The 13,674-nt window shown below is 35.6% G+C and overlaps 1 protein-coding gene across 1 annotated transcript; it reads left to right on the top strand.

Annotated features, from left to right (window-relative positions):
• Positions 1-266: 266 nt before the first annotated feature.
• LOC125217094 (putative late blight resistance protein homolog R1B-17) lies at positions 267-3,104 on the top strand. Its single transcript, XM_048118922.1, has 2 exons — positions 267-640; positions 738-3,104. Exons 1-2 carry the CDS (start codon positions 331-333, stop codon positions 3,032-3,034), a joined length of 2,607 nt encoding a protein of 868 aa, XP_047974879.1. The 5' UTR covers positions 267-330; the 3' UTR covers positions 3,035-3,104.
• Positions 3,105-13,674: the final 10,570 nt, after the last annotated feature.

The raw sequence follows: 13,674 nt of genomic DNA, 5'->3' as shown, positions 1-13,674 counted from the left end.
TATTGAAAACCAAAGTAACACCGGAGAGATCACAAACCCCACCCTTTTATTTTACGAAGATTACTGTTTGATGAAATGCCTGCTGAAATTATTTGGCTCAAAATTGCATTAGGCCGTATTCTTTTCGCCCATTAGCATGTATCTCTTGGGAGTTGGGCTTAACTTGTAAGCTTCTATTTTTTTAAATTTTCGTTAAGTATATATACGTGGCTAGAATTTCTCTTCTTATCATCTTGGAGCCAACCAACGAATTAAAGACATAGAAATCTCCGTCTCTTCTGCTTCTCGGTTCTCGGTTCTCAAACTCAGAACACAAAAAAAAGTTGAGATATGGCTGCTTATGGAGCTCTAGTTTCTGTTATGCATATTATCGGTCAAATTCAAACTCTTCCAAGCGCTCCGATTTCCATCCTCCCAAAACAGGTTGAATCTCTCACTCTAGTAATTACTTCCTTGCAAAAATTTCTTGAAAGCTATTCTCCCCACCGTGGCTACACTGAACAAGAAGATGTCTGGGAGAGTCGCATTGCTGAAGCGGCTTATGAAGCTGAAGATGTGATCGAGTCCTATATTGTCGATCAAATTCGTGCTCGATCAGAAACTGATGTAGAACACATCAACTCAGCTGAATTCTATCAAGGTCTTGTTGATTCCCAGAAGCCTTATATAAAATCATGATTTTGTTTCTAATCCCAGAAGTTTATAATCAAGTCGTCGTGATCATTTGTTTCCAACAGGTCTGCATAAGGTGATAGAAAACATGAATGTGATCAAGATTGAGATTGAAGAGAAGGTGGTACTCCGAGATCAACTCCAAATCGTGAAGTCTGCGAGCACTGCTGCTGCCGCCTCGTCAAGATCTGCTTCCGCTGCTCATAAGGTTACAATGGTTGGTTTTGATGATGTGTTGGATCAATTGCTGGACACGATCACTGGAGGAGGACTCAATCGCCAAATTATTCCGATTGCTGGAATGGGTGGGATAGGCAAGACTACTCTTGCTCGGAATATCTATGTAAGTCCACTTGTCCAACATCATTTTTTTGTTTGTGCGTGGTCTGCAATTTCGCAAGAGTGTAATGCAAGAGAAGTTCTTAGAGAAATTCTTAGACAAGTTCCTATTCAAGTAGACCTGGAGGATGAGGATGAGGAGAAGAAGAAGAAGAAGAAGAAGAAGAAGAGGATTGAAGATTTGAGTGCAGATGAGTTAGGAGAAAAGCTGTACAAACAGTTAATAGGAAGAAAGTATTTTATAGTGATGGATGATATGTGGAATATTGAGGCATGGGATCGAGTTAGGAGATTCTTCCCGGATGATAAAAACGGGAGTAGAATAGTAGTGACGACAAGACTATCAAACTTGGCATCTCAATTTAACAACTGCAATGGTTTTGATTTGGAATTTTTAGATGAGTATGCTAGTTGGGACCTATTTTGCAGAACCGTATTCGGGAAAAAAGCTTGCCCTCTTGAGTTGGAGGATGTTGGGAAGAAGATTGTGAAAGGTTGTAAGGGACTTCCATTGTCAATTGTTGTGATTGGGGGGCTTCTATCAAAATCTGAAAAAGAAAGTTGGGGACTGTATGAAAAAAATTTAAGTTCAATTGTGAATTTGGAGGATAATGAAAGGTGCTTGCAAATATTATACATGAGTTATAATAATTTGCCAACTTATTTAAAACCATGTTTTCTCTATTTCGGAAGATATGGCGAAGATGAAGTGATTCGAATATCTCAACTCATCCTAGAATTGGCTGCTGAGGGACTCTTAAAACCAATTAATGGGAAAAGTTTGGAAGAGGTTGCAGAAAAGTACGTTGAAGAACTTGTTGATAGAAATCTCCTTATGGTTGAAAAGCGCAGGGATTATGGGAAACTAAAATCATTGAAAATGCATGATCTGTTAAGGGACATGTGTTTGCGAGAAGCTCGAAAGTTGAGGTTTCTATATGTGTTGGAAGAGCAGAGCATTCCAGAGGGCACTTATCCTTATCGCCGTATTGCAAGCAACTTACAACAATGGGAATATCCAACTCACCTCATTCAATCTCTGAAATCCACAGCACCTGTCCGCTCATTTTTTGGGAGAGCTCCAACGAATTTATCAAATAACTTCAGATCATTGAGGACATATACATTTGAAGCATTCCCTGGGGTAGATTATGAGAAGAATTTTCTAAAGCGAGTTAACTCGCGTCTTCTTTTTGTTAGGGTTGTTGATAAATTATTCAGAATTCCTTCTTCCATCTCTTTTCTTTGGAATTTGCAGACAGTGATTATACGTGGCAAAGGTAAGAATTATGCTTTCGATCTTTGGAAGATGCCTCAACTTAGGCACGTCAGAATCATCACCAGGTGGTGCAATGGTGGTACATTTAATGTCCCCGATCCTCTCAATGACAAAGAGGATATGGTGATGGAAAACCTACAGTCACTTTACTGTGTGAACAATCTCAAGTTCGGTGCGGGCGTGCTTAAAAGAATCCCCAATATCAAAACATTGAAGTTGTACTATAAAGGCATCAGTAGAGTAGATGAAATTTGCCAGCTCGAGAATATTTGTCGCCTCCAAAAGCTAGAATCTCTTTGTATTAAGATTTCTTTTACGCGACAAGTGAGGTTTCCAGATTCGCTCAAAAAGTTGACATTGCAATATACCCTTCTTCATTGGGAAGACATGAAGACAAAAATAGGTTTGTTACCCCTTCTTCAAGTTCTCAAGCTGGAATCAAGTTCCTTTATGGGGTTAAAGTGGGAAACATTGGATGACCAATTCTTGAATCTCAAGTTCTTGCTGATTAAGGATTGTGAAATAGAGTGGTGGATCACAGACAACACTCACTTTCCACGCCTTGAGCACCTTCATCTTCACGGTCTACCAAGGTTGAGGGAGATTCCTTTATGCATTGGCGACATACCAACACTTCACTCAATTACGGTGGAAAGTTGTATTAACTATGTGAAGGATTCAGCTCTAAAAATAAAGGAGGAGCAAGAGGAACTCGGCAATGGAGACCTTCAAATCATTACCTGACCAATCATTCCTGAGTAATAGTTCCAACTTCTTTTCCATAATGATTATTTTACTAAGATTTTTACCTTAATGATAATTTTAGGATGTATTCAGATTAATGTGTAAAAAGCTGTTAAAAATTAAAACTAATTCCATCCATTGATTAGTGGTTATCTGATGGTTAATATATGAGCCACTTGGAATTAAATAAATTAATAAAAAAATTAAAAGGGCAAAAAAGGAAGATTACATATTGGACGTTATTTCCATTCCCTAAATAAACGCCTAGTGTATTAAATTAATCATGGGAAGTTATTTTCATTCCCTAAATAAACACCTATTATATTAAATTAATCAACAACTTCTTAATTCACGGTTCTTATATTTGATATGTTCCTTGACTGTTAAATATTATCTAAAAATGAAATATTTATACTATGTTGCAATTATGTTCCCTGACTAGAATATGAATTCGATTTGTTTTTGATGTTCATTAAATTATTGAGTAATGTACTTATATAACGTTACTAAGTTGGTACTACACCGTAATCCCTCGATTACTAAACCCTTGGAGAATGAATTAAACTTTTGTTCCCCTAGGGGTTTAGCAATCCATAGGGCTAGGGTATATAGTACCACCATATACATTAAATTTCATTTTTTATGTGTATTTAGGATTTCACATAGTAATAATGTATGAAAATTGTCCTTTAATGTAAATGCATCATACTAAATGATGTACCTATGTAAGGATTTAATGTTTGGTGGTAGTTGAATCCATACCCTTTGGGTTTAGTGATCCATGAGGCTAGGTTGTAGTACTCACTCACAAAATAAAATCATCACCAAGGGTATGGAGTTTGAATCATTCCCCTAGGGGTTTAGCAATCCATAGGGCAGGTATAGTACCACCACATGCATTGAATTTCATTTTTTATGTGTATTTAGGATTTAGAGTTTAGAAAATAAGGTGGAAAAATTGGCTTTAATGTACATGCATCATACTAAATGATGTACCTATGTAAGGATTTAATTTTGGTGGGATTTGAATCCATACCCTTTGAGGCTAGGTTGTAGTACCTACTCACAAAATAAAACCATCACTAAGGGTAGAGAGTTTGAATCATTCACCTAGGGTTTAGCAATCCATGGGGATAGGGTATAATACCACCACATGCATAAAATTTTGCTTTCTAATGTGTGTTTTGGATTTTATATAGGAAATAATGTACGAATATAGTCTTATAATGTATATGTCTAACAGTGAATAATGTACGAATGTAGTAGTTTAATGTATATTTTTTCCATCAATTTGGTTTCATTCATTTTTGTAATGTACATATTTATGGTTTAAATGTACAATACATTAGTAGTAAATCATGTAACAATTAACCTGAATAATGTAACCTAATAATTGTAAAAATACAACAGAGACTACTCCACAAAACAATAAAATAATTGAATTCTACAAGAACGACTCTAACTCCTTGCCCTTAATGAGCGTTGCGCTACTGGGTTGGTACTACACCCTAGCCCCATGGACTATTAAACCCTTGGGGAACGAATATAAGTTCTTCCCTTCATCAAAGAAATTATAGTCTATATTAAAATACAATTTTCGCACTAATATAATCTACAACAAAATAATAATGTAGCACATCTTTAAAGCTTGTCGTTGCATTACTGCAATGGGCATATCATCGTCAAAGTCATCCTCGAATCGATTCTTGCACTCGTTGAATCTATTCAGAAACACATACATGCAGTATCAGTTAATGTACATCTTTGGCTAAATAATGTAATAGAACATGATGTACAAATATAGCTACATGACATGATACATAGAATTAACATCACGTGATGTACTAATCTATCTAAATGATGTTTTAAAGTCATGTACAAGTATGCATATATAATAAGGCATTTTTTCCTACTGAAATAATGTACAAATACAACCCCTAAATGTAGTTTTTTAATCCAAATACTGCCACAGAAACAATGTACAATGGTAGTAGGAATAAATTAAAAGATTTGGATTACAATAATGTACATTTATCAAAGAATAATGTAGTAATCTATGATGTACTAATGTCCAAATATGATATATCACAACAACATTAATATCAGCAATAGCTATTCATGTACAAAAGTGTATACATAATGTTCCATAAAAACAATATTCATTGATACTAGCCGTAAAGTTTCTGATTTGGTTTAAAAAAATGTATATTTATAACGTAATAATGTAGTATCTAATGATGTACTAATGTACAGACATAATGTAGCACACCAACATCATGTACAAAAATTGAATGCATAATGTACCATTAATGTATCGATAATGCAGCAACAGAACATACCATAATGCAGCAACAGAACATACCTTAATGTAATAAACCTACCCCAAAATAAAGCTTAACCCACAAACTGTAAACACACAATGAACTCTGCTTTTATGAAGAATACTTCAAAGTTTGTGTACCATGATGAACCTTTAACACAGAATAATGTACTCCATTGATAGAACTAAACTGTATTGATGATGTAACATGAATGAGATTTTCTTAAATAATGCGTAAATGATATGATATAAAGTAACAGAGGACATACAACAATGTACAGAATGAGGTTAACAATGTTTAAGCAATGGTTCGATTGTTCACCATTTTGTATGAAGTTCTTCAGGAGATATATGACATCCAAATAACATTGAATAATCCAATATACTAAAGGCAACATACACAAAAAAAGGGAGAAATCAAGGAAGAACATTTGGAAGGAGAATTACAGTGCAAAATCAAATGACAAAAGCTTTAATTTTATAGCATAAGCTAGAAACTCAAAGATCGAAAACCTAATCCACACAAATCAACTTAGAAATCAAATTTGATACCACATAATGTACCAAAACAATCAAACAACAGTTCCTCGAACTTGAATCCACCAGAAATTGAAGCAAACTTGAATTTCCGGCCTTACCTTTCACCCCGCAGTCGAAATCAAACATAAATTGAAATGGTTTTGTCACCAAAATGAATTTGTTGGGTATGCACCGGAATTCCGTCGTCGTGATGGTCACCGATTCGCCGTGAGAAACGCCGGTCGTCGAGATGAGGGAAGGTAGAAGCAGATTCGAGTGAGGCGGCGGCTAGGGTTCAGCGGGAGAGAGGGAGAAGTAATGGGGGGAGAGAGTGGGAGGGGAATGAAATGACTGGGAGTTGAAATCCCGTGAATGACGCAAATCCTAATTAGAAATTGAACCGTCCAATAATGTTATACCAAATTTGCCCTGCGATGTACGAAACTAATAACTTAATGTACCGTCTAGGATTTAATCAAAACCATTAGATTAGTGGATCCTAGGGTGTATATTAGTCCTATGTTTTATACTAAGGTGGGAAAAGGAGGGTAATGCATCCCTATATATATATATATATATATATATATATATATATATATATAGGGTTTTGATCTATGAAGACCAGATTTAAATACAGAAACGCAGAACCATATCATACGTAGGGCATTTTTAGGTCATAGTTAGTTTATTTTTAGGTCATGCTAACAAAGCATGACCTAAAATGATCTTAATATGACATAAATCCAAATATTATAATATGACCTAAAACTACTTAATTATGACCTTCCGTATTTTGGATTAATTATTGACCATTAGATCATCTAATCCTAGGGCCAAGATTTGGGCTACATTTCTGGATTTAAACACATACTTGTTTTGATCATCTCCCTATATATATATCTATATATATATAGGGATGTGATCAGGTCCATAAGTGAAATTTTGTCAAAAATCAAAGCAAATCTCAGCCATTGGATCCTGTAATGTAACCGTTAGATTAATGCCACGTGTCACCTAATAATGTAGATTGTGTAGTCTAATAATGTAGCTTGGCTAATAATGTAACAGCTGTAGTCTAATAATGTAGATTGTGCAGTCTAATAATGTAGCCTAGTTAATAATGTAACGCTTTTAGTGTAATAATGTATCTCGGGTATTATGATCACAACCATCTAATCTGAGGATCCAAGGGCTGAGATTTGCTTTGATTTTTGACAGAATTTGCCTTATGGACCATAGTGCGCCCCTATATATATATATATATATATATATATATATATATATATATATATATATATATAATCTCAGCCATTGGATCTTGTGATGTAACTGTTAAATTAATGACATGTGTCACCTAATAATGTAGATTTTGTAGTCTAATAATGTAGCTCGGCTAATAATGTAACGCGTTTTAGTCTAATAATGTAGATTGTGCAGTCAAATAATGTAACTCGACTAATAATGTAACGGTTTTAGTGTAATAATGTAGCTCGGATATTATGATCACAACCATCCAATCTAAGGATTCAAGGGCTGAGATTTGCTTTGATTTTTGACAGAATTTGCCTTATGGACCATAGTGCGCCCCTATATATATATATATATGGGAGTGATCAATTGCTAACTCATCATTTAATTGCTAACTACAACTAATTTAAGGCCACATGATTTTAAAAAACGTGTGGTCTACAATTTGCCACGTGTAATTTTCGTTTTTATTAATTAAATCGAAAAAAATTAAAAAAAAAACGCCAAATTAGGGTTTTGGATGAAAATGTCAATATAGAGTTTCAAAAATATCAACACAATGCTTTGAGAATGTCAACACAAATTTAGGATTGACATTGTATATGCTTTATATTGACATATTATCTTAGCTGTATTGACATTAGCCTGTGTACGAAAAATACGAAAATTCTAGATTTTTTTTTTTCAAATTTTGACGTCGGAACATATGCATGTAGTATATCATTGGAATCCTTATAAAATTATCTTTAATTTGATATATGTTATATGAATTTAAAGTTTTGGGATTTCTTTTAAAAGTTAGTTATAACTAACTTGACATTAATACCCCTATTGATTTTTATTGGAATTAATCCTATAGCCTTATTGCGTTTTTTGTTGATCGTATTGACATTTTGTGGTTAATGATCTAGGCCTTAATTTGAATATCTAATGGCTATTATTGAGTTGTAGTTAGCAATTAAGCATTGAGTTAGCAACATAACACTCCCCTATATATGGGCGCATTATGGTCAATAAGTGAAATTCTGTTAAAAATCAAAACAAAAAATCTCAGCCCTTGGATCCTGAGATTGGATGGATGTGATAAGTTACATTATTAGCCCAAAATGCTACATTATCATTATTAGACTAAAATACTACATTATTGTACTAAAATAGTACATTATTAGCTAAGTTACATTATTTGACTAGTAATCTACATTACTAGATGACACGTGGCAATAATCTAACGGTTACATTACAAGATCCAATGACTGAGATTTGTTTTAATTTTTGACAGAATTTCACTTATTGATATATATATATATATATATATATATAGGGGTGTGTTAGGGTCCTTACAGCATCTTAGTGTAAAACACAGCACAAATCACAGCCCTTGGATCATTAGATTGGATGGTTGTGATTTGTTACATTATCATACTAAAAATCTACATTATTAGGCGAGATACATTATTAGATTAGAAATGTACATTGTAAGACTAAAATTGTACATTTTTTAACTAAAATGCTACATTATTCAACTAAATTGCTACATTATTATCCGAGCTACATTATTAGTCTAAAATTCTACATTATTAGATGACACGTGGCATTAATCTAACCATTAGATCATATGATCCAATGGACTGCAAGTGTTTTGAGTTTTACTTATACTTAGCGTTCTGACCTGAATACATCCCTAGGGGTGCATTAAGGTCCTTACACCCCCCTTAGTCTTAAACACAACACTAATATCATCCATTAGATGATAGATTCGGATGGTTTAGATTTAAATACAATTTGCTACATTAATTCCCATTTCCGGATACATTATAAGGGCAAAAATGGCACAATATCACTTAATTGTTTGACGTTCCAACTGCATGTCCATGATTTTCGGGATTCTAATTAAACCCACGATACGCTTCACTCTCTCTCCATCAATTCTTCATTCCGTCTCCCCAGATTCTCTCAAAACTCACACCACAACCAGCCTCCACATTTCTGAATCGGGAACCCTAGATTTCAAAATCTAAACTCAATACCCATCGGCGCCGCCTACTTTGGTTGGAATCGTTCCAGATTTGTACATTATTTGGTGTAGTGGTGTTGATTGTGTCATCTGGGGCGGCTTTCTGGTTAGGGTTCATGCTTGATTTGCACAAGGTAACAGTAATAGACCAAGAATCTGGTGGAGATTTGTTTAAGGGAACAGAGGCTTGTTCTTTGTGTTGGTGAGAAAGATTTGGTGGAATTATTTGCCCGTTTTGTTTATATTGCGATCTCACTTTCAGTGATTTCCAGAATTTTTGAAACGATTTCGTTGCATTTGGTTGGTGTTTATGTTTTTTCGTTTCATTAATTCGTCAGTTTCAAGTTAAATTTTTTTTTTCTAGTCCATTATCAGCAAGGTTGTCACTTGCCTTGCACGAGGTTTTTTCCATAAACCTCATTTTGTTTTTGCTTGTGGTTGATGTGTTTCTATTCGATTAGGGGTGTGTAAAAGGTGTTATTTGTACTCTACAAATCACATTTTATTGATTTTGTTCTTGTTGTTCTCTGCTCTGAATTAGTGTCGTCTCATGCCTAAACATTTGCTAAATTAAATAGGTAAGTTGGATTTTGACAACAATGGCGAAGCAGGGAAAGACTTTGAAGCAGCAAACAAACCAAGATGCAAGTGAGTAAAATAAATTTTGGATCTGAGAAAGTAATTTTCATTTTTTTAGTATGTGTTGGCTTCGTAGCTGTGGAAATTGTTGAATTATTGTATGGTATTTGCATATCTAAGTACATTATTTAGGAAATAAGCTGCATTATAGTGCCAACCAACTTATTTGATGACTGGGAACGTTATATGCTTGTTTGTGATGTGAAGCTAGATTTTATGCTTTTTTGGCTACATTTTATGCTTGTTGGGAGACATTGTGTTTGGTAATATAAAAGGATACGTTTTCTGGTTGATTAGCTACATCATCTGGAACATTCAATTCTTGGATGTCATGTGTACATGGTTTTATTGATATGCTGCATTTACCTTATAATTATAAAGTTTGAAATGTGTATCCCAATTGTATAATGTCTATCTGATACTCAATCCTTGTGTTTAATGTGTACATTGTTTAAGAAAATAGCTGCATTGTGTTTGTAAACTTTCTGTTGTGATGTATTCTACATTTTTGACATGTTAAGGTACATTATCCAGGCAACACCATTTTTTACTTGTTTATGTACATCATATACCTTGTGTTATGGAATCTACATTGTATAATGTGTAGCTACATTCTATATTTTGTTAGCTACATCGTTCAGGATACTCAATTTTTTGTTGTAATGTGTACATTGTTTATGAAATCAGCTACATTGTCTTGGTAAACAAAAATTTGTCATGGTTTCTACATTGAATACTTTTTAGGGTCCATTATTTAGGCCGCAACATTTTTTACAAGCTAGCTACATCATATACCCTGTTTAGTTGAATCTACACTGTATAATTTGTAGCTACATTTTATATTTTTTTAGCTACATCATCCAGGAAACTGAATTTGGTATTTTAACTACATTTTATACTTGTTAGGCTACATTATCTAGCCATAACCATTTTTAAATTGTGTAGCTACATCATGAACCCTGCATAATTGTATCTGCATTTATAATATATCCCTGCATTTTTTAATCATTTAGTTACATCATCTTGGAGACTGAATTCTTGTATGTAATGTGTACATTATCCAAGTATAAAGCTGCATTCGTCTTGGGAAAGTAACTGTGTTGTGCTGTTATCTACATTTTATACTTGTTAGGCTACATTATATATGCATCAACATTTTAAAATTATGTAGCTACAGCATCTACACTGTGTACTTGTATCTGCATTGTATGGCAGATGTACATAAATGCATCTATACAAAAATGCATCTACTATTTACATCGTTGCTCAGTATCTGATTTGTGTGTACATGATTTGTTGTGAATAGGTTCAAAGAGGGCAAGAGTTGATGACGCTGACGACTTTGTGGACCCACCAGGGGAGACCCAACAACAGCCACAGAAGCGAAATAAGAAGGATAATGTACTCTATTTCAGGAGGACGTCAGAAGAGTTTGTGAGGATGATTAAGAAATTGAACCCGAGACAGATCCAAGCTGTCCACGAAATAGGGTTCGGCGAAATCTTACACTTCGATATCACCCATATTCCAGGCGATCTCGCACACTGGATTCTATCTGTGTTCGACAAAGCTCGGTGTAGAATTAATTTCTCTGAAGATGACTCCCTTCACATTGGAGAGGACGATGTGCATCTAACATTTGGGTTCCCAAAGGGGCATCTGTACATTGAACGGCCAAAGCAGCAGACAAACTTTGTGTTTATGGACTCAGTGGCAGACCGGTTTAAAAAGACCCGATATATGTGCACCCCAGGAGAGTTGGAGGAGCTGATGTTGATGGATGTAGATGGTGGTCCCGAGTTCAAGAAGCTGTTCATGTTAATCATGGAGAATGCAATTATCGAGACGCCCGGAGACTCAATGTGCAAGACAAAGATACTGCACTTCATTGATGATGTTGATCAGATCAGGAACTTGAACTGGTGCGGTTATGTAATTTCAGTATTGGAAAATGCATTCAACAACTGGAAAGAGAAGGAAAGTGGTAAGTAATGTACTATTATTGTAGTGTACTACATTTTTATTTCGTGCAGTCCCTAATTAATGTTTTTTTTATGGATTCTTCACAGTGCTGCTATGTGGATAGAGTTGTTCACTGCAGACGTAAGGTGATTCGTGCATGGCCAACCATAAAAGGTTGGACAAGGGAAACACTCTATAAACGGCAAGCAGAAGAAGTGAAGCACGGTATGTTTGGATGTGGGAGCAAAGAGGACAAAATTAACAAAGAGGAGTATTTAAGAGAGGATGAAAGGATGAGGCAACAACAACCTGTACGTGAGGACCGGCCAGAGCCTAGCCGAAACAGAGAAAAACGTATCCGTGATGAGTGGACGACCCGTGTATCTCAGTTGGCAGCTGCTGTTGAGGGCTGGGTAGAAAATTTCAAGAAAATACCAAACGAGTTGATGGACGAAAGTTGCTTCCGGTTAGGTACACAAATGGGGAAAAAACTACTTGGGCTAGCCGACGAATCAATGCCAACAGACGAAGTGATTGTTGAGACACTAACTCAAGCTAAGGAAGACGAAGAGGAGTTCAATCCTGAATGGATTGCAGCAATTGAAAGGATGATGCAGGCGTACGACAAAAAGCTGAAGATAGAAGATGACTTTGAGAGGCCGTCGTTTGAACTCGTGCCCGAGTCAGGTGGTAATGAACATATGGACAGATTCAATAGTGATGACATAGGTAACGGTCGAGATGATGCGAGAGCTGAAGGTCACCAAGGCAGTGACGATGTACCTGAAGGGGACAGGCCACTAAGTGTTGCAGGTGAGACGGGTCCAATGTCAGATGGTGACGGAGGAAGTAAAGGCATGGATGTGGATACCATACCAAGTGTCAAGATTGCAACGGTAAACATCAAGAAGTCAATTCATATCATAGTTATTTAATCTACTTTGCTTAGATTAGGTTTGTACATGTTAAGTACATCTACGTACTACCTTATGAATACTATTTTATTAAAAATCTACAGGCAAGTGTTGAGACTATCCCCAATACTGTAGTAGCTGAAAATCAAGAGGGAATTAGTGCAAAACAGGCTCAACCAAAATCCATTACCGAAGCCGCAAATGCTGGGAAAAAAGTTTGTGGTAAGACTGGCAAAGGAGCTACAAAGGCGAAAGGAGTAGTGATTAGGGAAGAAGTTGAGGTGGGACATTACTTGTGTTAACTTTACATCCGTTACATACTTCTGCAACATTAACTCTGACGATGGAGTACTGTTTATTGATTTTCATTTCATTGCACATTGTTGGTTGTTTAGCGGTACATTGCTGACCATAATGTTGGCGGAGGTGGTAAGTCTAAGGGGAAGGCAGTAGAGGATGCTACGAAGGAGAAAGAAGTTTTGAAAGATCCACATGTTGAGGTGGGCCATCAGATATAAACATGTCACTTTGCTTTTGCGAATTTCAAATATTTGGTTCTCACCAATACGGTTTTGGGACCAAATTTAGTTTTGGTGTACATTATTGCAAGGTGAAATCTACATTACTGGATTGATTTCAATCTGTGCACATTTTTCCTTTATGTAGGTTGAAAATCCGAATACAATCCAGAGAACAAAAAAACCGAGCCTTGTGCTTAGATCTCCGTTCAATGACAGGGCTGTGAAAATAACAGCAAGGGCGAATCAAGTTGACAAGGAAATGTACTACTGGGTGCTGAACACAAAGAACGACCATGAGTATGTCATACGCAGTGTATTTTTACAGTCATTATATGAATTGAAGAATATTACTTCTTACCAAAACAATGTACGTAACTTTACAGGAAAGCAATAATTTATCAAGACACCTATGCTAAGACGGCCAAAAAAGAGTTTGTTTCTCTTGCACCATTTAAGGAAGTCTCTGTTGCGGTGGTTGATGCATGGAGCTCATACTTAAACCA

The sequence above is a fragment of the Salvia hispanica genome, chromosome 1, assembly GCF_023119035.1.
Source record: "Salvia hispanica cultivar TCC Black 2014 chromosome 1, UniMelb_Shisp_WGS_1.0, whole genome shotgun sequence".
In the NCBI taxonomy this organism is placed as follows: domain Eukaryota; kingdom Viridiplantae; phylum Streptophyta; class Magnoliopsida; order Lamiales; family Lamiaceae; genus Salvia; species Salvia hispanica.
The sequence above is the reverse complement of the archived record's forward strand: the minus strand, read 5'-3'. Positions and strand labels throughout refer to the sequence as shown.